Source organism: Triticum aestivum, chromosome 4A (assembly GCF_018294505.1).
Source record: "Triticum aestivum cultivar Chinese Spring chromosome 4A, IWGSC CS RefSeq v2.1, whole genome shotgun sequence".
NCBI lineage: Eukaryota > Viridiplantae > Streptophyta > Magnoliopsida > Poales > Poaceae > Triticum > Triticum aestivum.
This window is the reverse complement of record NC_057803.1, coordinates 51112306-51139774: the sequence shown is the minus strand read 5'-3', so window position 1 is coordinate 51139774 and position 27469 is coordinate 51112306. Positions and strand designations below refer to the sequence as shown.

Below are 27469 nucleotides of genomic sequence, written 5' to 3'. Positions count from 1 at the left end.
CTCGACTCATCGGCTGACATCGAGGATTCGACATATCGGCTGGACCGGGGGCTTCGCCATCTCTTCATCAACCTACTCTGGATAGTTCGGCGTCACTAGCCGATCAGCTCCGTCACGTTAGCTGGACCGAGGGCTTTGCCTCGGCAAGCCAACCTTTGCCAGCATCGCCATGCCATCGCTTTATCGCCCATCAGGCAATGTGTGTGCGGATCGAGTCCCAATTTTGGGAATCACCTTTCTTCGGATTGCTACAACAAATAAACGAGGTGCTATTAATCCTAGTATTTTTTTGCTTGTTTGGGTTCATTTTTCCCAAGGAATTATTACTCTGGTTTGTCCATCATCTGTACGCAGGTCTATCAAATGGTGGCCGCATTAACAATGGTCGCATGGTGGTTCAGTCAGTTTTCGTATATAGTCCGGCGAATGCCGCATCCGGAACTCGGACCGACCTGTGAATTCAGACTTTGCCACGCCTTTACCATGATTTTTTATATATACTATTATCTCCGGTTTGCACCATTTTTTGTGCATAGGAAAATGATCCGGGTTGGGCAGTATCGTCAGCTCGGCGTACTAACATACCACGCCACCTCGGCTAGACGGGGGGCTTCGTCAACACTTCATTACCCCATGCCGGGTACTTCGGCATCACTCTGCCGGCCTGCATTGACCGTGCTATGTCACCACTTCGGAGTGCCGAGCTCTTTGCTCCGCCACCTTGGGACCGGCTTGGGGGATGAAACCTTGTCCCACATCAAGCTTGGACCTTGTCATCAATACCGAACACATTAACCAGCTAAGTCGTCTTCATACTCAAAGTTTTAAATTTTTAACTTGTGTTCGGTTCGACCAAGCATTATACCTTTTTGGAAAAAAGTTTCTTGTAAAAAAATCTCCTTGTCATAACTTTGTTTGTGACACACAAATTCAAATACCCCATTTACTTGGGGGCTTCCTTTATGAAGCTTTTCCTCTTGCATATGATTATACTTGTACGGCTTCGTTCCTTGTTCGTGTATTACGCCACAATATGCACCATATTGACTTAAGCGATTTGCAAGCTGGGTTGCCTCGCTCCTGTGTTTACCCCTATGTTCCCGATTGTTTGACTAGGGAGTAAAGGGAGCACCTCTGTGATTGTCACGATCGGGTCATCCGAGCCGGACCTAAGACTGGGTGAAGCCGAAAGCTAGCGCTCTTATTGTTTTCAATTATGGTCGGCACACAACGGAACTCATGAGTACAAAAAATCTATTGCACAAGTCTCATAGTAACAATGAGCACCGAAGAAAGGTATCGGTGGGGGTACTATTTTCTTCGAAGATTCTTCTTACACTTCGTCAGTAATATAGTATAAGTTCCCTGAACACGCTTTGTCCGTTACAGCCTTATGGCATGATTGCCTGGTTATCCAAAACACCGTCGATATTCTCGACAGGTGGAGTACATAACACTTTTCGGCCCTTGACCAAAGAGGGAGAAGCATATGGTCGGTTAAGACGCGTATAAAGTTCGGGTGAACACAGATATGATATAAGTACTTTGGTACATACAACCATTATACATAAAATTCTTTTACCCAAGTCACTTGGGGGCTCTTAAATTTATATGAGCCGTTTTTATAGTAAGTGTTCTTGTTCTTAGCCGTTGCAAAGTTATTATTATTATTATTATTATTATTATTATTATTATTATTATTTATCACTCCTTTTTTCCGACATGAGTGTGTGGTCATTAGCTGGGGAGCCTAATTTCCCTCTCAAAGCCGCCAGAGTTTAGTTTGCTAAACTGGCCTAAAGATAAGTACTCCGCCTTCGGGATAGGAGGTTGAAGCCGTAGGCTGACCCGCTTGAAGTCTTTAGATAGGATGTGTCATGTTAAAACACGACAGAAGCATTTTTTTCTTCTAAAGTCCAATTTTCAGATTGGCACCGAACACTTGATCTTGTTCGGACGTCAGGTTTTCACTGACATTTTTTGGTTTTCCAAGCCTATGGCACTTTTTAACTATTTGTGTGTTTCTAGCATAAGTCTCGCAGTGCAACGCCGGATATCTTTAGAGATTCGGCAAAAACATTCTCGGACACTACTATATATGCATCGGTTTTGAATTGTGTCTTGGGTCAATAGTTGGGTTGCCCGGCTCCTGTGCTTGCCTCCTACGTTCCGCTTTGTTCGGCTAGGTGTGCAAAGGGAGAACCACTGCGATTGTGCTTCCAGCTCGCATGGTTAAGCACCTCACTGGAGAAAGCCGAAAACCGACTGTCACAATAGGCGTAAACTGGTCAGCGATCTGATGACTATGTTAAAATGAGGGTCGTTCATAACATTGGCCGAAGTGTTTACGGCTTGACCTCGGATGTCGCTGAACACTAACCGGGGGCTCATAGCTAGCTTCCCCAGTTTAAAGCTCCTATGACTAAGCGAAAGTTCTAAACCCCGCATATCTGATTGCCTCGTTTCCGCTAACACAACCGCCTTCGGGCACCGAGACGTCGGCTAAGGATTGTTTTGTTATTGCGGAAACACCCTGCGTAGTATCTACCAAGGGGTAGAGGCCGACGATGGGCCACTTTCAACTGATAAACGGTCGCAATGGAGTCAAAATAATGATGTAAAGTACTTGGATACATAGAATCATTACACATAATTTGTGATTTTACTCTGGATATCGATCCTTAATTCGACCACCCGTGCCCACATTAAGGCTCGGGGGCTATTGGGCTTTGCGCTCATTATTTACAAATATTAAAGGGGCACATCGATCCCCTGATCTGGTGTTGCCACCCGACCAGTGTCTCGGGGGCTACTGCATTGCCTATTCAATGCAGAAAATTCAAAGGGCTCAGTGTTCGGCTTGATCGAACTATGGGAAAGCGTGTCTTTGGACAACAATAAGTACCATCTGGACCTATCTGGCATCAAGCTAATATATCACGGCGACTTCTCACAACCCTCTCTCAGGGGCCCGTTCGCCGATCACTATTATCTCTAATATATTACACTGCGTTTTTTATTCCTATGTATGCTGGCGAGCTAGGAGTTGATCCTCAAGCCGATTTCGCGCATCGACCTGAGTCTCAGGGGCTACTGGGAACAGCGGTTTTATGCTTTCCTTCAGGTGCATCTCGGGTTTTAGACTGATACACACCTTGAGGGCTACTGGATATACATCGGCAGAGAATAAACTGCACCAGTTAAAAGTATTCACAAAAAATCAGCCCGTGGTCGGGGTGGTGTACCACCTTGGAAGCAGTCCGGCATAAAGCTCGGGCGCTAGTGGCTAGCTCCATAGAGGGCATTCCCGGCATTAAGCTCGGCTAAACTCCTTCAACTTTTTTGGACCAAGATGATCTATGACATCTAGGATATAGTCCGGCATTGGAGCTTGGACACAGTCCGTCGTTGGAGCTCAGATACATTTCGGTGTTGGAGCTCGGAAGCAGTCCGACATTGGTGCTCGACTGCAAAAGATACCTCGAATGCAGTCCGGCGTTAGAGCTCGGACGCAAGAGGACACTGCCTCCCAGGAACAACTTCAAACCCGAGGTGTGGCATAAAAATAACAAGACATTGATAAAGGCCGGAAACTTAAAGGGGCTCCTCGGATACCCGACGTGTAAACTCGTGGAATGCATTTCGGTGATCCTCAAGATCGAAGATGAGAAGATTTGTTGAACCAGTTTTCAAGACCGACAACCGAAGATGAAGAACAGTTCGGAAGAATCGAGGAGCGTCCCTAACTTGAAGACCGGTTCAGGGGGCTACTGACGGTGTCCTGGACTAGGGGGTACTCACCACGTCATCTCCCGATCTATTAGATTGGGCCGAGGACCCCCCATGGCCGTATACTCATGGGCCAGTTCGGACAGCTGCCGCATACATGGAAGATTCCACAAGACTTGGTGATCAAGGCAAGGACTCCTCCCCACCGGCGTATTCGTCTAGGACTCTTGTTATCCTAGGCCTCTGGTGCATTATATAAACCGAGGCCAGACTAGTCGATAGATCATATACAACAATCATACCAAAGGCTAGCTTCTAGGGTTTAGCCTCTACGATCTTGTGGTAGATCAACTCTTGTAATCCTCATATCATCAAGAACAATCAAGCAGGACGTAGGGTATTACCTCCATCAAGAGGGCCCAAACCTGGGTACACATCGTGTCCCCCGCCTCCTGTTACCATCGATCCTAGACGCACAGTTGGGACCCCCTACCCGAGATCCACCGGTTTTGACACCGACACCCGCCTTAACTATGCCACCTTTTATGGACTTACCGAATAAACTTATGTTTTCTTTGGTAAGCCAATAAATGATTACAAAATAAAATATTAAAATATGGATAGGTAAATTACGGGCAGGATTTTGTAAACATTTATTTACACAATCACATTATAATATCGACTGGTAAATCACTGACTAAATTTCTAGAATATTAATTTATACCCATTGCAACGCACGGGCAATTACCTAGTATAAGAAAATATGAACATCCACAACACCAAATTATTTTCATTACTTCTATTTTTTTCCATGACCTTCATCATAAAATATATTATTTGATGTAGTTTATATTAGCATATTTGTCTATAAACTTGGTCAAGCTTAGAGGTTTGACACTTAACTAGGACAAAACTGTAGCTTCAATTAATTGGAGATGAGGGAGAGTATTATATAACTTTTGCAAAAAAAAATTGTTATGTAACCAATGATCAAGAAGGTATATATAACCCCACAACATTCTCCAAGAAAGCATGGAACTTATTTCTGAAATATGGCTATCACGGTTCCAAAGAACGGCCAACTATATGCACAACAAAGGAATACACACACACACACACACACACACACACACACAGAGAGAGAGAGAGAGATAGAGAGAGAGGAATATACTTTGTGGCTGTGGGGATAGTAGCTAGGATATAGCTCCAGAAGAATATGCAAGATGGGCATAAACATCTGAAATGGTCCTCTTTTGCATGCCATAGCTAGTTCAGCAAGAATCAGGTACTAGTTCTGATGTTCATCGTATCCGCAAATGGTCCAATTTAAGTACCACTCTATAACAAGTAAATTTTGGGGTTTAATCACTGACAATTAAAGTTTATTTCAAAAGACTGTATATAGTTATCTATATCAGTGTGTCCATAACAGAAAGCAGAAAATGCCTAACAAATGTGCCTTGTATTTAGTTAAAAAAGGTAGTATTAGCTCCTTTCCCAAAATGAGTGATATTTTAGAAATAGTGGAGCACTATCTTTGACAAATAATTAGTAACTATTATTGCTTGTTTTGGTGCAACTAGTAACCTTATTTCTCAATGAAAAATCGTTCCAAATATTTTTTTATAAGTTTCTTACTTACTTGCATATTCTTAAAAGTATTAAGATCAAAGGATAGGTACCCGCAAAAAAAAAAAATCAAAGGATAGATACATAATAAAAAACGTAGTCTTTTGAAAAGGCCGGAAGAGGTACTATATATACCGTATAACTACCATGCATGTTATGCAAACCAATTACCTGTAAGTCTGTAACCCATGCATGATATACAGCCAAGAACAATTGCGATGAAAAAATATTATAAGGTAGCAGCTGTTCATAATTAAAGGGTGCGTACGTACGCTCCAACAACAAATATAACAGACAACACCATCAACTTAACGACACAGCAACAGCAGCAACGAAGTAACCAAACATAAATTAAACGCGTGCGCTTATGCATTATATATATGCATAGCGACGGATGATGATGATGAGCTAGCTGATAAGTAACCGATGCATGCGGTAGCAGTACTAATTAATTCCAGCATGCTTGTGATGCCTTAGGCGCTGCGCTCCATCTGCTTGAAGATGTCGAAGCTCTCAACGACTTGCTCGGTGGCCCTCTCCTGCAGCTACGTCCCCATGTATATTACATGCAGACAGACATTCAGTATCCAGCATATTTCTGAACTAAATATTAGCACACATATATTTAACTGGTGAATATTACCTGAGGACCGGGCACTACTATTCTGGGCTCTGGGGCGCTGTTGGAAGCAGAGACAGTCGATGAGCAGCGAGGGTCGCACTTCGCCCACTGCATATGTACATAATCGGGTGTGATCAATGGGATTGTTTCAGAGATTTCAGTAAATAATTTAACTGGAGGAAAAGCTGAACAGCATGTAGGGGGGGGAATGGACTTATTGATCTTACGTTCTTAGCAGCCATGCTGAAGGCTTCTCTGTGAGGGATGTCTGGCTTTGCAGCTTTGATACGTTGTATTTCCTCCCTGGCAGGCCAAACATAACATAACTATATTACTGGGGATGTCAAATTTATAATATTGTTGTTGGAGGTATACGCGTTATGTCATACCATATCTCTACATATCCTTATTATTCTATGACTGCTTATTTATGTCATGCATTCTTATTTTCGACCCTGCTATATCTCACTAGTTCTCTCTCTCTGCAAGCAGTATTGTGAAGGACCTACCAAGTTTTTTTAGTCAAGCTAGTTGCTAAGTTATAGCAATTGCGGGATTAGAAAGGGAGTTCTAATTAAAACTGACCTCAAGGCACAGCAACATGAAACTAGGATGGTGCATTTTCTTCCATGCCCTATCAACCTATTTTATTAATGGTTAGTTCGACATGCCACTTCCAACTCTATTCATTAAGGGTAAGTCCAGTAGCATATAGTAATTCATTAAGCGCAAATCCAGTAGCATATATAATCCAGTAGCACACAAAGACTGGTCAAAACTTCAAATAGATAGTCACTTCTCTTGTTTTAAATGGATAATAATTTCAGTATGATTTTATGTTTCAATTACAGAGCAAGGACTTGAGAAAATTGTTGGGTACCTAGGCAACAACCCAACTGGAAACATGAAACAAAGATTGTTGCACTAATATCCTTACTTTATATCGAACTCGATCTTTTAACACATAATTCCATTTTATACTGGATGACTCCCTGATAGTCAATTCGTGTGGTGTGCATTGTTTGGCTCAAGGAGGAAGTAAAATGTGTTACTGCATGCATTTCACCGACTGATTTAATTTATAATTTGGTTTAATTCTTTTAGAAATATCCATGAAAACCAATTTTTTAAATTGTGGGCTATGGAAAATAGCGACGGACCTCCAAATCAGCTATAGCAGGCTATAGCGGGCTATTTGTGAAACTAAATAACGCCAATTAATTAGTGTTAATTATTTGTGTTTAGAAAGAATTGACCTAATAATTAAATGCCATCTCACCTAGGTTCCAAAACTGGCAAGGCAAGATTGTACAAAAATTTAGAATAATATATTTTGTTTGTGGCTAGCACCTTTACTAATTAATAAGCCAGACAAGGAACACGTATCTCGTGGTACCATGTTAGAGTAGTTGAAAAAATAGTAATTATACGGAAAATATGGTTTGTGCATAATATTGCATCAAATCCGAATTCATAAAAACACACCTACTGTAAACAAAATAAGATCCCTGTACTATGTTCTAGCTAGGTTTCCGTACACAAGGATTTGTACTTGGTTGACCACTGGAAACGACTCATTAATAATTCATTACCGACTATCTATATACTGGCTTCAATATATTGTACCACTGGTCTGTCCACATTTTTACAAATAAACTCCTAACTTGTGATGACATAAAATATATGGGGTACGTATGTATAGTAAAAATCCATGGATCCCGTGATAAGACTCAGTTAAATAAGGGCCGTAAACCCTCAAACAAAGAGAATAAACCAGACAGCATAAATTCTGTGACATGTACTAATAGTACTAGGGATGTATGATGCATTTGAACAGCCTAAAAGGAAAATATTGAAACGCCTTCTCACCTCATGAAGCGATTGTAGGCAGATGGTAGGCGATGTTTCTTCTCTGGGGCTACAGTCAAATTAAAAGAAATACTGATCAGAAACAAAGATCTTAACATCTTTTTCCCATCTTTGTTAATCTAATTAGTTTTCATAAACCAAAACCAAAATTTAAACAAGTAAATCTGGCTTCAGAAGCATGGAAGAGCAAAAAACTAGAAAGAAAAGAAGGAAGAGGTAATGAAGTTTCTTGCTACTTACGCTTCACAACAAAGGGAGCTCTGGGGCTGGCATCACTTGATGTCGGCGAGGCCAGCGGTGGCAGCGGCTGGTTCCTCCTGCAGTCAGTGCATCCCTAACAGCCGGAAATATGTGTACGCATCAGAATCAAGATCTCAAAATGACATGTAGGGATCGAGGATGATAATATCAATATTTCCTAGAAAACATTCCAAGATCTTCACGAGCCATCAAAAATATTAATGAATGCATCTCCTTTCAAAATACGTATGAGTTAGGACATGGAAGAACCATGAATGCCCCGCAAAAAAAAAAAAAACAACCCCATGAATGCACAGGAGAGCTGCTGCTAGCTCGCTTCTGCATGCTGCCTTAAATAACACCAACCGGCTTTTGCAGTGGTCAGATGTTTCCCAGGCCACAGATGAGCAAAAGAAATCTTTTGTTGTCCAGCGTTGTCTAATCTTGCCTTGCAAATAGTACTTTTGAGCAGCTCAAGGAGAGAGAGGGAGAGAGAGAGAGAGAGAGCGCGCGCAAACAAAGATAGCAAAGAAAAGGCAACACTGGCGCAATCTGAAAGAAAAGCAAGAGAGGACCATATTTCATGAGAAAATCCTGCACGCCATGCTCCACGACACGATTTATACTTCTTTGTGTGTTTTACTTTTTTTTCGTCAGTGCAGCTTCTTATCCTGCACCGTTCGTCCTCATTACTTTCTCTCCCCTCATAACAAGTATAACATATCTCTTTAGAAAGAGAAACAGCAAGAAGATAAACCCCAAATTAAAGTTGATGCAAATATATAAATGAATAGGGGGCAGCGAGACGAAAGTGAGACCTGGAACGGCCCCATGGGGTGGTGGTGGTCATTTGGGGAGAGGGGCTGCACCATGGGCGGCGGCCGTGGGCTGAGAAAGGAGAGGTTGTTGCAGTGGCCGCATTTCACAGTCACCGTGTCCATCAGCCTCTTGCATGGAACCCCAACCTGCAGCTACCCAGAAAACACAAGATCAATCACACAATGACATAAACTGAAAACTGTGTGAACCACTCAGCTCAGCTGATTCCCTTGCATGGCGCTACTTCCCCTGTTAATTTGTGCAAGAAATCTGAAAGAACAAAGAAAGAGGGGGTGTATGCCAAAGAGGAAGGCAGGGAGAGGATAGAACATTCTAAATTGGGAGTCATGTCCAATCTCATGCATGTTACAAGAAAGAAGAGGAGAAAAATAAAGAGTATGGAGGTCTGGGAACCACCAGACCTAATGGAGGTAAAAAGATGGAACATGACACACTAGCTATCAGCAAGACAAAAGCACCAGGAACCAACGAAACAACTGCATAGAAAAAGAGCTGTACACACGACACACCAATCATGTCGCATGAACAATAATACTAGTAAGTGTCCCCTCCAATCAGGGAGGGCTAGCAAGAAGCCGGACTGATCTGGCTTCCTACTCTCCCTTGCGAGCAAGGTAATAAAAAAAATGCTAGGACAAAACAAAACCATGATCATCGCAAAGCTCCTACTAGCCCAGTAGCCAGTAGCTCCGGTTTCTCGAGGAGTTTACCGCGAGCACGGTGTTGCAGTACGTGCAGCGCACGTAGCAGAGGTGCTCGGACGGCGACACCAAATCCATGCTCTGCATGCTCGCTAGCCAACGGACGACGGGTCGTTCCGGCGGTGGGTGGCCGGCGTCGGTGGGACGGAGAGGTCAAGAGTGAGCTTGGGCGCGCGCGAAGAGCCAACAGAAGACGAGGATGTGGAGGGTAGGAGGGTGGGAGGTAGAAGAAGAAGAAGAAGAAGAAGAAGAAGAAGGTGGAGGAGGGGGACGAGTGTGTGTGTAGAGAGGTCTCCGGCCTGGAGAAGATGTGGTAGGGTTTCTACTCTCGCAATAATGAGGGCGGGGAGGGGGCGGGACCCACGTACGCCCGCGCATCGATAGACGGACACCCATAAAGTTGCCCGAGACAAGCGAGATACACGATACGCGCTAGCTGCTGAGCCGCTGCCGCGCATACTCGCAGCGCGGTGGTGTAGTGCGTCTCAAGGGAAAGAGGAACTGTCACACCCCGCCCGGCCGGCCTGCTCCTCCTCCTCCCTCCTAGCCCCTCCATCCTAGCTGCTACATCCGATCGAGTGATCCATCCATCCAATTGAAATCGTGCGAGGCGACGCCATGGTGGGAGCAGTGGCACATCCATCGATCCATCCAATTGCGCCTTTGCTACCTCTCCTGTTGCGTTTTGTACGACTACGACTACCCGGCTTGTGATCGGTCGATCTATCTATCGGTGTAGGTCTATGTACGTACGTACCTTTGAATAACTCGTGGTAGATCGACTTGAGTAGTTTGACCCGACATATGCGCGTTCAATTTGGTCGAGTACTGTGAGGATACAGCATGGTACGGCCGAGACTTGTCCATCGGCGCGCATCACGTATGGTCGTCGTGTGAATTCACTCATAGGATCCTATGTACTGCGATGTGTATGAGTGTGATCGCCTGCGCAATGCATGAGATACATGCCCAAGGTCGATCTCCGAGGGGAGACATTGCACGAAACGCTGAAGGCGACCTCTCGAGTTCCCATCTGATGCTCTATCATGTGTGTTACGCTGTTGTTTTCGCCTTTGGTGTTTTGGGTTCTCAAAGAAACCTCACTTTCTGAGGCTAGATGGAGGGTCCGGCTAGATTTACGCAACACGGAGAATACCTAACTTCTGTGTTTTGTTTTCCTCTTCGACCTAAGAAGCGGCGGTATTTTTCTCGTCTTGCAAAAACACAAAGATATCACACCTCTAGAAGATCTGTTCACGGCTGCCGTGGTTACATTGAAGCAAAGCCCTATCACAAGTTTTAGGGGACACTCTTCTAACCTTGTGTGTGTAGCATCATTTCGCTTAATCATGGTAGCTCTTGTTCTTAGGAGAAGACATTGAAGCAGAAAACATTCCGAGAGAATATTGGTGGTATCAGAAGGTCATGTTCACTGCTGTTCTTATGTTGAGAAGCCTAGCATGAAAACAGATTCCTACAGGGAAACAAGCAGCTGAATATGTATACCTTGTCATACATGATCTTACTAGCTGCTACTAATGAACAAGAATTTTATACTCACAAGTCACATGCATGCATGCTTGCTAGCATAACTGGTAGTAGGACGCACGTACGATTTCATGTGTATCAATAGATATATAAGAGGTTATATAATTGTCGGTCTAGTTTACATAACTTGGTTTATACGGATATCATGCGCTCTACTGATCAGTGACCACTGACCACTGAGGTGTTATTTCACGAGTTTTGCTGAGCAAGTACAATTGTAACAAAAGCTGCTTTCTAGCGCATGCCTTTTCAGAAACCTGACGATTTCCAGTGAAAGAAAACGTAAGCGAGAAAGAACAGTTACTGACGTTTTTCTTATCATCATTAAAGATCCGTGTGGGCACGAGCACGATGAGATTATTAGGTTTAACTATTCATGACACAACAAGACGTGGACGGAAGATTTTCTCTCTGGGCAGGCGGCAAAAAGACGAAGCACGCATGCATGACAATGTCCCCAAAAATATTTTCTGCGCTTCGAGGATCGCTATTTGCTCGTGCAGTGTAACAGCATATCACAGCTCATCTTACTATTTGACCATTGGAGACAGAATAGTGTGGTGGATTTATCCCCCCCCCCCCCCCCCCCACCCACCCACAAAAAAATTTACCACGTGGTTAAGCCCCACCTATCACTTACCCTATGACTGTGTGCAATGAAGGCATCACCCTTGACAAAAGTAATAAAGCCGTCGAAAATGAAACGTGTGCGATGGCCAACACATCCCACACGATTTGGGAAGGTAAACTATGTGTGGTTCCTTGCACAGTTCTAGTGAAAGAAGCGTGCATGATGAACTTCACACATGTTTTGTCAAAACAAAGCGTGTGCTACAAAGCACATGGTGGTGTTGAAGAAAAAAAAAGTGATGACGGGAACAATGCCACACATAACTTTTGGATGTATTGTGTGCAAATTATATAGACAATTCGTTATGATAAACCATGTGAGATACACCTAAGAAGTCGTATGTTCACATAATTTCAATAACCGAAAGTTTTCCTGGCCCGGCTGCACTAAAAACAAAAACATGCATAAAACAGTAAATGATAAAGGAAGCGAAATTCGTAGGTTCTTAATTACATGAAATATTTATAACATATATAGAGACTATGCATAAAACGATTAATTGGTCATCAAGTTCATCTTGGCATGCTGTCACACTGCACCATGCCAAGTTTCATCCATTTCGGAGGTTGTTTGCACAGTATGTTCAATGGAATTGCATTCTGACTTTTTTAGTGGCTACTAAATCAGTTAATGCTACTAAACGCCTTCTAAAAATAAGTACCATGAATATAGCAATAACATCTTCATGTGGTATTGGTTCAGGTAGTACAGTAGTAGAGCAAAGATAACTGTGACAAACTATGAGTCCATGCTTGATAATATAATGCCATGCATGAGTAACCATTAACCAACGGTCAGGTCAACGAAACACACTAAACGAATACTCCCTCCGTTTGGAAATACTTGTCATCAAAACGAATAAAAGGGGATGTATCTAGATGTATATTAGTTCTAGATACATCCCTTTTTATCCATTTTGATGACAAGTATTTTCGGACGGAGGGAGTAGATGTTTAAGAATTTTCCACCTGTATACTCAAATGTGTATTGTGACACCATTAGAATCATGGCATATAATATATGATTCCAGATTTTCTCAAACATAATGGGAGTATCTACTAACAAATATAGAAATGCATTAGCACTTCACCGGTAAATAATTTGTATGCACTTGGTAGTTCACACTTTTGAGTGGCATAAAAAATGTCAGTCCTTGATGAGAGGTATAGACCAGGATCAACAACAATTGGTCTTATATGTCTTGACCTGCACAGACATACAATGCCAATATCTTGAACTCCCAAATCCGAATGAACAAAGTGACAATTCAGAATTATGAGATGCCCTTACTCCTATCAACCAATATAACTGGTATGCTGAATGAAGTTTATATCCCTTGGTAGATATGATAAGACATGCAGGAGATCTGCCAAAAAATTGTAGTCAAATCAGCTCAGAAGAGTTAAGTCCTACAGAGTACAGATTAAGCTTCACCTAATAGCTGATTAGCTGTTATTAGTTACCACTTAGGATTAATGAAATGCCAATACATGAAAGTTATCTACCATTCTGTTCTACAATTTTATAACCAAGAAACTCTATAAAGCAATAGCAAGACTCTTTTAGAAACAATATAGCAAGTTCCACTGTTTCAACTTCAACAAGCAAAGCCAATGCATGTGAAATACGGCAAAAACTCAACAAGCCTGAACATGAGACATGGACTTATTTTTTGTTCTACTTCCTAAGCTCTAGGTTACAACCAAACTAGTCCTCTGTCTGGGTCTAATACAAAGCATAAGAGATAGCAATTATCTTCTGGAACCAGATTAGATCGCCATTTTCAGGCCACCTATGCCTACTCACCCGAATAATTTCCAAATCATTCTGGTAAGTAACGTTTTAGGGATGGAAAGCAAAAATAAAGTAGCATGATGGAAAGATATTTATGTTACCGAATAGTAACGCATTTCCATTTCGAATTCCTTCTTTCGACGCATTAAAGAGTGAATACAACAGACCAAGTAGCATATGCTCCACATACACACAGATGTGGTTGTTGTTTTTTTTCTCGATGACATGACGTAAGGTACAGCAAGCGTCAATATGATTCTGCCATGACATTTTGTGGTTGCCAGAGTTAAACAAGAATTATTTTCCACTATGACAATATGATTCTTGAAACACTTAGTTCATTCAATCCCTAATGCATTGAAATTTATCTAGCTAATGCCTACTAGTACCCTAATTTAGCATCCTTTATGCCCATTGAATCAAGAGAGATCTATCTACATTAAACACTCATATATCTCACACATAAATAATCCCTGAGAAGAAGAAGGAAATGGCAACTAGATTCACAGTTCTGTGCTAGCAAAACAACTAAATAATGCTCAAATTTTAAAATGGGGCTTTGGGTGACGTGTATTAATCATGGAAAAGTTTGACGTTGAAATAATGCAGAAAAATTGAGTTGTGTGTGCAAGGCGGCGTTTTCCGTTCGAAACTCTGACACCTCGCATATTTACAGATGTACATGTGCATAGATTAACGCCATGTAAGAAGTACAACATAGTTTTTTGGCATAATTTCATTCACCTTTGAACTAAGTTTCTCTAGACAATTTAATCCACAAGTGCTACTGAGTCTAGTAAGTTATCACCATGGGGTTGAGTATCTCTAAAATTATATTCTCTACAATTTCTCAACACCCATGTCTTTTGAAACTTTCTCTTGTGCATGTTTATTCTTTGTTAACATCACTTTCGTTTAAAAATAGTCCCACCACAAGTCTTGGTTATCTATATTAAACAAAAAGAATGCTACTAAATTTCATCTACTAGAACAAAACCTTCGGTTTAGCCATCAAGACTTACTCACACTTGAACACATTACACATACTACTATAACTAGTCTAAGTAATTAAGGTGCAAAAGACGGGAGTCGTAGGACATAACTTCACGATCATGAATGTACACACACTTCTCTTCCTTAAGATTACATTCCGCGTTGCTCAGTGTAGATCAACTCCTCTGAAATATACTACCTCCGTCCTGGTTTATTGATACCCTCAGTATTTTGTGTCAAATTTTGATCATGGATTTAATTAACAAAATGTTAATGCATGTCACAAAAACTAGTATCATTGGAAACTACGCTCAAATACGAATCCAACAATATAATTTTTGATGACATGCATTAATATTTTTTCAGTTAAATTTGTGGTCAAATTTTGGCACAAAATCCAAAGTGGAACAATAAACCAGGACGAAGGTAGTAAACAAGAATGCAAACAAAATCCAAAGTCAAAGGAAAATAGAAAAGCAAAACAAAATCCAAAGGCAAAGAAAAGCAAACGAAAAATAAAAAACGGCAGAAAGAAAAATAAAAGCAAATAAAAAGCGAAGTGTTGGAACAAACCAACACGAGTGTTTGAAGCTTAGCGACCGGAAGTACAACATCATTACAACTTATTAAAATAACGCCATCACATCTTGATGGATACGTGGCAATGACCTTCCCCAAGCTAAAGCCTTTGCAAGCCCAAACCGGTGAGATCATTGCGGCGGCGGCTGGTTAGGAGCCCATCCTTGGCTCCAGTTGGAGAAGTTGGTGTTCATGTACATGGACGTGCTTCGAAGAGACTCGACGAGGTTGCTCATGTCATTGATGGAGCCCTGAAGACTGTAGGGCACTTCTTGTGGTGCCTCATCCTGGGTTGCTCCTCTTATTCATCGGTGGTGAGTTCTGTTTCATCAACTTATTCTAGTTAAGGAGCCTCTTGGTCAAAAGCTGCATCTCCTTCCCGTGGCGCATAATGCAAAATTCCATTTTATATGCAGAAATAGTTAGGCATAGGAGTAGGTAGCAAGTACCTAACTCCAGGAATTCGAATACAATGACGACCATAGCTAACCTACTATTGCAACACTTACTGACAATGGGGCGGAGATGCCTGAAGTCAAGGTCAGGGGAACTGGCCAACATGGTGATAACTCCTCCACAGACGATACCTCCTTGTGTATGATGTGCATGGTGCACAAGGAGTAACAAAAGTATGCCCCTAAGTTGGGCGAATAATCGCCGTCAAGGTTAGCTTCTTTCCCGAGAATTGACATATTCTCGTTATTCACCTTTGAAACTTCTCCTTGCACCTGCAACGAGTTAGTAATTACATAATAGAAATATCGAATAGTAGGACTTTCAATGCAATTGGTCCTTTCCTTGGAACCATGGTAACTCATCTGATAAAAGGATTGCCTCAGGTGCGGTTCAAGAAAGTCATAGACATAGCGAACACCATCATTGTTCTTCATGAAGCCAAAGTAATTACACCACTCATCCCGAGTGATGTTGATGTCCTAGTTCATGAGACAGAAAGTGATCCATTCTTCTTCGTCCACTCTTTGGAGTGAACCATCATTATGTGAGAGAGTACTAAGAAACTCAAGCGTTAGTCGTTCATATGTCGCACATCCCTGGTAAACAAAGTGATGGAACCCAGCATTATCACATAATAAATGGAAACTGTTACCAATTCCCAACTTGTTTATGGTGGACTCGCAAGCCCACTTGGTGATCTTCATCTTCCTTTCGTGAAGCTTCTTGTATTTCTTCATGGCCTCACAGGTGGTGAAGACGATCCCATGCATCTAAACTTGTTGCATTTGTGTGCTTCACCACGAGCTACACATGTGGACCTCCTCGTAAAAATCTATACAAAACAAATTTCCAGTCCAACAGGATGATACAATAGGGATCCTGCAACAATTACAACATCATACTTCTCTATAAACAACAATGAACCCAATCAAAATTTGGATCAAAAGTATGCATACCCTAGACATGGCAATGCTAGGCACATAGAACATGGATCCGCGAAAAATAAATTGTGAATCGGAGGAGAAACAAACCATAGATCGATCACGAGGAAGGGTTTGAACTGAAATTGAATGAGTAGAGAAATCCAACAAATTTTTGTTAGGGTTTGGAGAGGTTTGCAGGAAGAAGAATAAGAAAATAGATGAGATGGAGGAAACTTACCCCCTGCCTCGGTGTCCTTATGGTCGCCAAGAGGCCATAGGAGTGCGCATATGAGCGCAAGTACTCATATGAAACGGCGTCTTGCACTCTAGAACGAATTATGTGTCCATGCTTACCTCATATATAAGACCATGTACGGAATGCCATCGTTCGTTCTGGTTCTATTAAAGAGACTCAGCCTTCTTCTGGTCGTGAACGTCATACGAGCGTAGATGCTCGTACGGAACACCTTCTTCTGCTTTAGACTTCTTTGTTTCTATTAAAGATCCATACGACCACGTATATGAGCGGTTATGCTTGTATAGAACGCTGTTGTTGGCTCTGTCGCCTCTGGTAGGTTTTCGTTGGGGCTGCCCACGCCTCATACGACCAGCCATACGACCAGGGTGGTCATATGTTGGGGCATCGTTTGTTCTGTTTCTTCCGAGACTTTGTTTTCTTCGAGGATTCCTATGCAGTTAGTTCTAACACAACCTATAGGCATGTATATAGGCTTTCAGATGTTAGTACGATATACAACAATTTTGCACATGACAAAGGCCTCATTAGCACAACTTCTTCTCAACTTATCCTCCATGACAAATACTTCAACACTCTCCAATTGAAATGAGAAGGACTCAAAGCAAAACTTAATCTTCTACCTTATTTGCATGGGTTGCCTCCCATGAAGTGCTTGTTTTTGGTCGGATAGTTCAACCGTAGTGATGATCACTTGGGTACAAATACACCAAACCCGTAGCTTTAAGCATCGACGACAATGTCGTCTCCTGTGTATGTCTTCATTTTCTTTTTTCCGGGGAAATGTCTCACAAAAGTATCCTTTGCAGGAAGGTTAAATATTACATTTCCCTCAAAACATTGATAATATCCTTTATGGGGCTAAGAAATGGCCTACCATGAATTATAAGAGCAATGAGATCTTCAGGCATATCAACAAGAAGAAGGTCAATTATAACAGGGCAATCATTAATTTGAATGATAACACCATGTTTAATCCCTATTGTTGTCGCAAAGGCAGGATTGGCCATATTCCACCTAATTTCTGTCGTAACAAAAGGACCAAGATTGAGACTATCATAAGCAAACTTAGGGATAGTGGAAACACTAGAACCTAGATCATAGAAAGCATTGAATTTATTCAAACCAATCTCAATCTCAATAGTAGGCTCAAAGATATCTTCCTGTTTGGCAGGAAGATTACCGAATAGCTTCTTTCATTCATCATGTAACTCATATACTTTAGTTGCAACATGATCAACAAAGACATTATATGCTTCATCATTTGATACTTCAGGTAGTGGGTGTTTCATTTCTATCATCTTCACAAAGTCTGCAGCGGAGTATGTATACTCTAGCACGTGGCTCAATCAAGCTCGTCTGCATTTTCTACTTCTCATCATCTCCACATATTCAACTCGCTTTAGTTCCGATTTACCTGCAAACTTCGCTAGAAACAAAGACTCTAAATTTTTTGCAGCGTGTGCTTCCATGCTCTTAGTTCTTCCATCCAGTGTGTACACATCATTAGTGAGTCGAGCAATCTTACCGGTTAATTGACCTTCAAGATATAAGGTTTCATTTTGCTCACTTTGACTAGCAACAATTTTTTTCAGAGTTTTGTCCAAAGTATTTCTATTACCATCCTTCATCCCATTAAAACTATTAGGTGCTTCACCATTATTAGGATAAGGCAATCTAGGAGCGCATCCATTATTTTTCCAGTTAGGATTGTAGCTATTACGAGAAATACAATTGACATCATTAACATCTTCTTGAGTAATAGCATTTATGTTTACCGCTTCTTTACCTTTAGCTATGGAGATTAGTTCATCAAGATTAGCGGTCAACTCTGTATTATTTTCTTCAATACCATCAACTGCTTTCTCGATAGCCCTCTCAACATGCCATTGGGCATGATTTCCTTGCATATCATCCAACAACTTTTTAGCTTCATCGATGGTCATACCCATAATAGTTCCTCTTGCAGCAGTGTCAAGCATAGTATTTGACATAGAATTTAAGACATCATAAAATATATGAAGAATTAACCATTCTTCCATTCCATGATTAGGAAAATTCCATATAGCCTCCTTCATGCGATCCCACGGAAGAGCTAGTGTGGCTCACGATCTCCCTGCCTAAAACTTGTTATCTATGAATGTAGTTGCATAATATTTGCGGGTGGGAAAAACTTAGGTAATAACTTACTACAACACCTAGCCATGAAGTTATACTACCTCTAGGCAAAGCTACAATCCATTTTTTGCTTTTTCACTCAAGTAGAAAGGAAATAGATGCAACTTCAAAGCGTGAGGGTCATAATCTCTTATGTGTGTCATGTTACACAATTCAGAAAATTATGCATATGCATGCTAGCATCCTCAGAAGTAGAGCCTCCAAACTAGTATGCTGAACCATAGAGACTAGGTTGGGCTTAACATCATACTCAGTGGCAGCAAAATCAGGTTGTGCAATTTTTTCATGCATGAAACTATTGCTAGGAGCAGCAAAGCTTCCAATATTACGAGCCATGGTAATATTTTTAGGTTTTTTAGTGCTACACTTGCAACAAAAATTAAACTAAAAAACTGAAACAAAACTCTAACAAAAACTCAAACACAAAGGCTAGGCACACAAATCCTCCCCGGAGATGGCGCTACAAAAATATTTAATTAGTCCCTTTAGTGATCAAGTAAATGAGTAGAATGGATTCTCGCCTTTTTCTCCAAAGGTGATCCTGTGTTATTGATGTTGCTTGAAGCTACGTCGGTATTTCCCCAAAAAGGAAGGAATGATGCAGCACAACGGCGATAGGTATTTCCTTCAGATATGAAACCAAGCTTATCGAACCAGAAGGAGAACCAAGCAACACAACGTAAACAACCCCTGCACACAGATAACAAATCCTCGCAACCCGACATGTTAAAGGGGTTGTCAATCCCTTTCGGGGTACGACGCCTCAAGTGGCAAATGAACGTGAGATAAATTTGTAGTAGTTTGATAGATCGAACGCCAAACAAATAAATAAGAATAAATTGCAGCAAAGTATTTTTGGATTTTTGGATTAATAGATCTGAAAATAAATGCAAGAGAAAAGTAGATCGCAAAGGCAAATATATGATAAAGAAGACCCGGGGGCCGTAGGTTTCACTAGTGGCTTCTCTCGAGAAAAATAGCATATGGTGGGTAAACAAATTACTGTTGGGCAATTGATAGAACTTCAAATAATTATGATGATATCCAGGCAATGATCATTATATAGGCATCACATCCAATATTACTAGACTGACTCCTGCCTGCATCTACTACTATTACTCCACACATCAACCGCTATCCAGCATGCATCTAATGTATTAAGTTCATGGACAAATGGAGTAATGCAATAAGAACGATGACATGATGTAGACAAGATCTATCTATGTAGAGATAGGCCCCGTCATTTTATCCTTAGTAGCAACGATACATACATGTCATTTCCCTTTGTGTCATTGGGATCAAGCACCGTAAGATCGAACCCACTACAACGCACCTCTTCTCATTGGAAGATAAATAGATCAAGTTGGCCAAACAAAACCCAAATATCAGAGAAGAAATACGAGGCTATAAGCAATCATGCATATAAGAGATCAAAGAAACTCAAATAACTTTCATGGATATAAAAAGATAGATCTGATCATAAACTCTAAGTTCATCGGATCCCAACAAACACACCGCAAAAGAGTTACATCATATGGATCTCCAAGAGACCATTGTATTGAGAATCCAGCGAGAGAGAGGAAGCCATCTAGCTACTAACTACGGACCCGATGGTTTACAAATAACTACTCACGCATCATCGGAGAGGCACCAATGGAGGTGGTGAACCCCATCCGAGATGGTGTCTAGATCGGATCTGGTGATTTTGGACTCTTCGGCGGCTGATGAATATTTCGTCGATGCTTCTAGGGTTCTGGGATTTTTGGGGTATTTATAGAGCAAAGAGGCGGTTCGAGGGTCACCCGTGGTGGGCACAACCCACCAGGGCGCGCCTGGGCCTCCTGGCGCGCCCTGGTGTGTTGTGCCCCCCTCTGTTGTGTTCATTCTGGCCCATAAAAATTCTCCGTAAAGTTTCGTGGCATTTGGACTCCGTCTAATATTTATTTTCTGCGATGTAAAAAACACGGAAAAAAACAAGAACTGACACTTGGCACTATGTCAATAGGTTAGTACCAAAAAATGATATAAAAATGATTATAAAACATCCAAGATTGATAATATAACAGCATGGAACAATCAAAAATTATAGAAATGTTGGAGACGTATCAGCATCCCCAAGCTTAACTCCTACTCGTCCTCGAGTAGGTAAGTGATAAAAACAGAATTTTTGATGTGTAATGATGCCTAACATGTCATATCATATTCTTTTCTGCATGGATATTTGGACTTTTAGTTGTTCAAAGCAATAGTCTAGTTTTGACATGATAATTTAGATACCCAAGCATATCAACAAGGAACCATGTCTTTCAAAATATTAATGCTAAAATAAGTTATCCCTACCCCATCATGCTCAAACGTTGATCCATTCATGAAACACACTCGAATATTAGCTACACCCAATAATTAAGTACGATCATATTGCCTCCTAGTTGGTTCCTTTATAACAGAAGATGGAGACTCAAAATAAAAATTGCATAAAGTAAAAGAAATGCCATTCGCAGAGGGAAGTGGGGATTTGTAGAGGTGCCAGAGCTCAAAGCGAAAAACTTAGAGATAAAAACATTTTGGGAGGTGTATCCATCCCACCAACGAAAACGACTTAGAGTTGCCAACACTTTCCATGCTAGATATATCATAGGCGGTTCCAAAAAGAAAATAAAGTTTATTCCTTTTTCCATCATACTTTCACTTTCCATGGCTAACCGTATCCATGGGTGCCCTCCATACCAACACTTTTCAAGGAATTTATTATTTGACAACATAAAGTAAATTCATTTTTTTTTGCATTTCGGGACTGGGCATCCCTAATACATTTGCCTTACTCTCGTGCAATGACAAGTGAATAAACACTCATCTTGAGAATAACACATCTAGCATGGAAAATATTAGCCACCCCTCACCGCTCCACGAGCGAAACAAACACACAAAAGAGAAGTTTGTTTTCAAAATTAGAGATGACACATGCAAATTTGCTTAAAATGACAAAAGAATACCGCATATAGGTAGATATAGTGGACTCATGTGGCTAAACTGGATTAAAGGTTTTTGGATGCACAAGTAGTGGTCATACTTAGTGCAAAATGAAGGCTACCAAAAAATTGAGAAGCGACCAACCAAGAAACAGATAATCTCATAAGTAAGCATTGAGAATAAATAACACCGAATTATGCACCACAAGTATGATGTAATTTCATTGCATGACTATTGACTTTCGTACTTGCATAGAGAATCACAAACCTTAACACCAATATTCTTACATAAGCATAATTACTTACCAACATAACTCACATATCACATCATCATATCTCAAAACTATTACTAAGAATCAAATTTATTTTGTCCAATGATCTTCATGAAAGCTTTTATTATATCCTTCTTGGATATCTATCAATTTGGGACTAATTTTCATGTGTTGCTTTTGACAAGCTCCAACAAATATAAGTGAAGATCATGAGCATAATAAATTTTTCTTTCTCTCACATTAATTTAAGTGAAGCAAGAGAGAATTTTTTGAAAATTTTACTAACTCTATAATAAATCTAAGTGAAGCAAGAGAGCATTTCTTCAAAAATACTAAAGCACACTATGCTCAGAAAGATATAAGTGAAGCACTAGAGCAAGTCCGTTGCTCATAAAAATTTAATTGAAGCACAGAGAGCAATTCTAACAAGTCATGACATAATTTTAGTTCTCTCAAATAGGTGTGTCCAGCAAGTATTGATGACTTAAAACACAAAATAAAACAAGCAAAGACTCATATCATACAAGACGCTCCAAGCAAAACATATATCATGTGACGAATAAAAATATAGTTTCGAGTAAAATACTGATGGTCGTTGGAAAAAAAGCGGGGATGCCACTTAGGGGCATCCCCAAGCTTAGTTGGTTGCTCATTTTTGGATAAAATCTTGGGATGTCGGGTCATCCCCAAGCTTAGGATCTTCCATCCTTCTTTCATCCATCGTAAGATAACCCAAAACTTGAAAACTTCAATCACACAAAACTCAACAAAACCTTCGTGAGATCCGTTAGTATAAGAAAGCAAACCACTACTATAAGTATTGTATCAAACCAATTCATATTTTTTTGTATTATATCTTCTGTATTCCAACTTTTCTATGGAAAAAGTCATCAAAGAAAACCATACAGCCATCAAAATAAGCACACAACACAAAGAAAACATAATCTGTCAAAACAGAATAGTCTGTAGAAATCTGACTATTTCGAATATTTATGTAACTCCAAAAATCTGAAAAATTAGGACGACCTGAGAAATTTGTATGTTGATCTACTCCAAGTGTAATGGGTATTTTATTGCTCTCTCGTAAAAAATGAAAATTAATTTCGTGAGCGTAGAAGTTTATATTTTTTCAGCAAGATCAAACAACTATCACCCAAGAAGATCCTAAAGGCTTTACTTGGCACAAACACTAATTAAAACATAAAAAACACAATCATAATAGTATCATAATTGTGTTAACACTCAAGAACAGGAAGCAAAATGCAAAAAAAAAAAATATTCATTCGGTTGCTTCCCAACAAGCGCTATAGTTTTACGCCTTATCTAGGCATAAAGAAGGATCTAAGTTTTGTCATCTTTCTTCTTAACTTTCTTAGAGGTATTTTCATCATGAGGCTTTGTAAACACAACATAAAAGATGTTATCCATAGAGGCCTTAGCAATCCTAAGTTGGTTTTCATCATACCCCTTTTGATTTCTCGCAACAATCCAAGAGTAATGTTGATTAACATCGTTGAAAACTTGTTGGATTATATCTAGAACTGGGACTTCCTTTTTAAGATTCTAATCAAAGATTTTATTGTCCCCAAGAAAATGTCTTAAAGCATAGTCACTATTGTAAAGAATTTCATCTGTCACAGGTTTTTCACTATTCATACCATAAAAGTCAATGATTTCCCTGGCTTCCCGTATTATGTAGTCAAACTCATTCATAAGAACAAGAGTGGCCAACTTTTTAGCTCTAGGATTTTTTATAACGGGGAGCTCAAAAAACAATCTTTGCAAGGTAGGATGGGTACAAATAAATTTACTTGCAAGTTTCAGGACTAGTGCTGAAATAGCATCCGCATAAGATCTAGTAGTTTTAAGTATAGGAGAATCATCAAGACTTAGATTCCCAACACAATCGAAAAATTCCTGGATACGTTCTTTTCCCATAATATTTCCTTGCCCCAAGATAAAGATAATTGTTCCTATAAGAATTATTTTTTAAATTATTTCTTGCAACAAAGCTGGCATTAACTTGCTCCGTCTTTGTACACCAAGTTGTGCAATATAAACATGCTTAGGATTAGTAGGAACATGTTTAGTAGAAAGCATATGCATACTCATATCAACCTTATCACTCAAGCAAGCAATATCCTCTATACAGTATTTTTTTTGAACCATGCATGAGAGTTGCATGTATTATATTAAATATGGAGACAAAGTACAAATGACCAAACATAATTGTCCAACAAACAGCGACACAAGAAAAGGTCCTCCAAAAAAGTACAACCACAATTAATCTAATCTAAAACGACCCAAACTCGCTTTGGCCAATGCCCAATGTTTGCTTTGATTTGATCTATGACTCTTTGCAACAGAGTGACGACATTGTCAAAGACCTGTCTATTCATTTCCCGCCAAATGCTCCATATAATGAGAGGCACCAGAGTGTTCAAAGGATTCTTCTTGGTGCCATGAGTTAATGACCGAGCTTCTGGCCACCACTCCTTGAGTGGGCGTGCAACCTCAATAGTGTTTACCTTCTTACTATATGGAGCTCTTTCAGTGTGCCATTGTGCATAATTTGTCATCATCATCTCATCAATAAGCTTTATAGCTCTTCCCAACGTACCTGCCATGAAGGTACCAACTACAACAGGATCTAGCAAAGTGGTTGCTTCTCTATGTATTCTTGATGCGATTAATTGTGATTAAATAAAGTGGTTGCCATGAAGGTACCAACCATTAAACTTCTCTAACTTGGGTATATATATATATATATATATATATATATATATATATGTAAATTGTTTGGGGCACCTTGATCGCGTACAACCCGTTAGTACATCTTTTGATTAGTATCGTTTTATTTGCATGCAAGACTTTCCATGTATAAAATAGAAAGACATAATTCACATTATCTTATTCAATGCTTTCCTTTTATTGCTTTCTATCTCTCATACCTTTACACGCAGAAGTTTTAGATCATGTATTTAAGACTATATACAAAAAAGGTACAGTGCCCACATACTTATGTGGACATATATTTAAAAATCAGTTGGGTATCATACCCAATTATTTGTAACTACGTACTTCAAAAATCAATAGGTATGATGCCTACATATTTTTGTGGTATGTATACATACATTTCACCTCGAGGTATGTAGTTGTAGACAAATATGATGAGTATGCACATACCAACAAATATATTTAGTACTTTCAATTTCGCGTATCCATAAATATCTCGGGTATGTAGTTGTTGTATATTATACCTAACAAAAATATTTATGTGTGGGTGTAATACCTAATCAAAACATACACATACTCAGGTATTATACATAATAGAAATATACACATGTATACTCAAGATACCAATGTGTATGTGTTAGTAATTTAATCAAAATACAAAATGTGCATACCGTCCTAATTACCATGTGCTTTTTCTTTATTCGTAGTGAGTATCGTGTACCTTGTGTCTATGAAACAAGGTAGGACATACGAGACAATTAATCATGATGCATTAATTTCTGATTTCTCTCTCCTATTATGCATATTCATATGAAACGATGGCATGCATGCTTCTTTTTTATTTCCCAGGAAAGGAGTCTTTCCACGCATGGTGCATGGAGCCATATTTATGGCATTAAATTACTAATTATGTCATAGTTACTTTGACCAGCAATTTATAATGGAATAACCCGTTAACAAATATACCCATTACAACAACACGCATCTAAATGCAAACTATTGGTGGAAAGGCAAGGAGCCTGGACACCTTGGTGCCCCATGTTATTTAGATTAGTTGAAGAATTAATGTCAGTATTTGTTGTGAAAACCATATTCTTTCCGTAACTTAAATCATACACCAACATAAAAAGTAAAGGTTTTATTATTTCTTGAACGATTGAAAAAATAAGTACTCTTGGTAGTCAACGCTGACAACCATCATATACTTTTTTTCTTGCGGGTAACAACCATCATATTCAAACATCTAGATCCGTGGATATATACATGCATGAGAAAATCTTGACCAAATGGTTATCTCGACTAAGCAATAAATATTTCTATGTTGATTGAGTTGCAATCACAATGAAAAAGTAATGATCTAATTTGATCAAAGCCTACTGTATACGGAGCATGTATCATGGGTCAACACCAAACCAAAGAATGTTGAGACTATCAGGCGAATAGAGCTAGCATGCAACCAGCAACTCCTGTGAGCTGTGTGTCGTGGCAAGACTAATTTTGCGCAAGGTTGGGCCATTTGGTATGTGCATCTACCGACAAGATATATGATATGGAAGCCCAGGTAATCCCCCGTCCAATCCATATGCATGGAATATGATATTAATATGGAAAGTATATTTTTGTTCGTTCCTTGGCCCGGTGGAGCGCTCTGCACGCGTATTCCTCCGATCAAGCTACATGGAAGGAGCATATGCATGCATGCCCAATGCTTACACATGGTTATGTTTGCATGAACGGTCGACACGAGTAGTAGCAATGGGAGATCAGATCACTCATGCATGTATCACGCTGCTAGCAGCATGCACAAATGGGCCATGCGTAGCGATTAGCAAGATCCTACATACGCACGCTGCGCAGCGAGGCGCCCGCCGGCCGGTCCATTGATGGAACTAGTCTTCTATCGGGCGCGGCCGGGGGCGGAACATATCTCGCAGCGGCGACTGATCAGCGCGCCTGGCGCGTGCACACGGGGGCGGGCAGTCCATATGATCTCGGCTGACACGGGCCCGCGCTGTTATCAGCAAGGGATGGGAGCAGGAATCTGTTGTGGGATCGCTAGCTTGGTGTCATTTATGCCGTGCACAAGGCTTGAGCGGGGGAGCATTGCGACACCCAGTTGGCGACGACGTCCACCGCGCGGGACTGACTGACTGCTCCCCCCTCCCTCTTCCTGCTCAGTACCCTGGCCCTGCTCGGGCAAGCCGTGAATGCACCATCGTGCCTCCGAGCCAATTACATCCCCCTCCCACGGCCCCACATGTTTGACGCACATTCTCTCTCCATCTCCATCAGACACAACCGAGAGAGAGAGAGAGAGAGAGAGAGAGAGAGAGAGAGGAGTACTGCCGAGAGCGTAGGTATGGAGGTACCGACACATGTTTGGAATCGAGCTGAAGTAAAACCGGGTGTACGTGGGAGTGAGAACTCTCAGATCACAAGGGGGCTATATGGATTACTGTTTATTTTTCTTTAATTTGGCTGTGCCAGTGCGCGCGTGCCAGAGA

The 27469-nt window shown here is 40.6% G+C and overlaps 1 protein-coding gene across 2 annotated transcripts; it reads right to left on the bottom strand.

Annotated features, from left to right (window-relative positions):
• Nucleotides 1–5571: 5571 nt before the first annotated feature.
• LOC123085087 (protein DROOPING LEAF) lies at nt 5572–9942 on the bottom strand. Of its 2 annotated transcripts, none has more exons than XM_044506671.1 (7): nt 9640–9942; nt 8908–9060; nt 8090–8183; nt 7850–7898; nt 6208–6283; nt 6002–6088; nt 5572–5903 (listed from the first exon to the last, which is right to left on the bottom strand). In XM_044506671.1, exons 1-7 carry the CDS (start codon nt 9715–9717, stop codon nt 5832–5834), a joined length of 609 nt encoding a protein of 202 aa, XP_044362606.1. In that variant the 5' UTR covers nt 9718–9942; the 3' UTR covers nt 5572–5831. The 2 variants fall into 2 exon arrangements, with proteins under 2 accessions (XP_044362606.1, XP_044362607.1); XM_044506672.1 differs by having other exon boundaries at nt 8908–9054; nt 9640–9940.
• Nucleotides 9943–27469: the final 17527 nt, after the last annotated feature.

Bases quoted from the DNA above. Each gene is read 5' to 3' on its own strand.
- LOC123085087 (XM_044506671.1), bottom strand. From the start codon at position 9,717: ATGCAGAGCATGGATTTGGTGTCGCCGTCCGAGCACCTCTGCTACGTG. The intron at 9,061-9,639 runs GTAAACTCCTCG...TTTTCTGGGTAG, and splicing joins ACTGCAACACCGTGCTCGCG to CTGCAGGTTGGGGTTCCATG. The intron at 6,284-7,849 runs GTGAGAAGGCGT...TTGGCCTGCCAG, and splicing joins GCCTACAATCGCTTCATGAG to GGAGGAAATACAACGTATCA.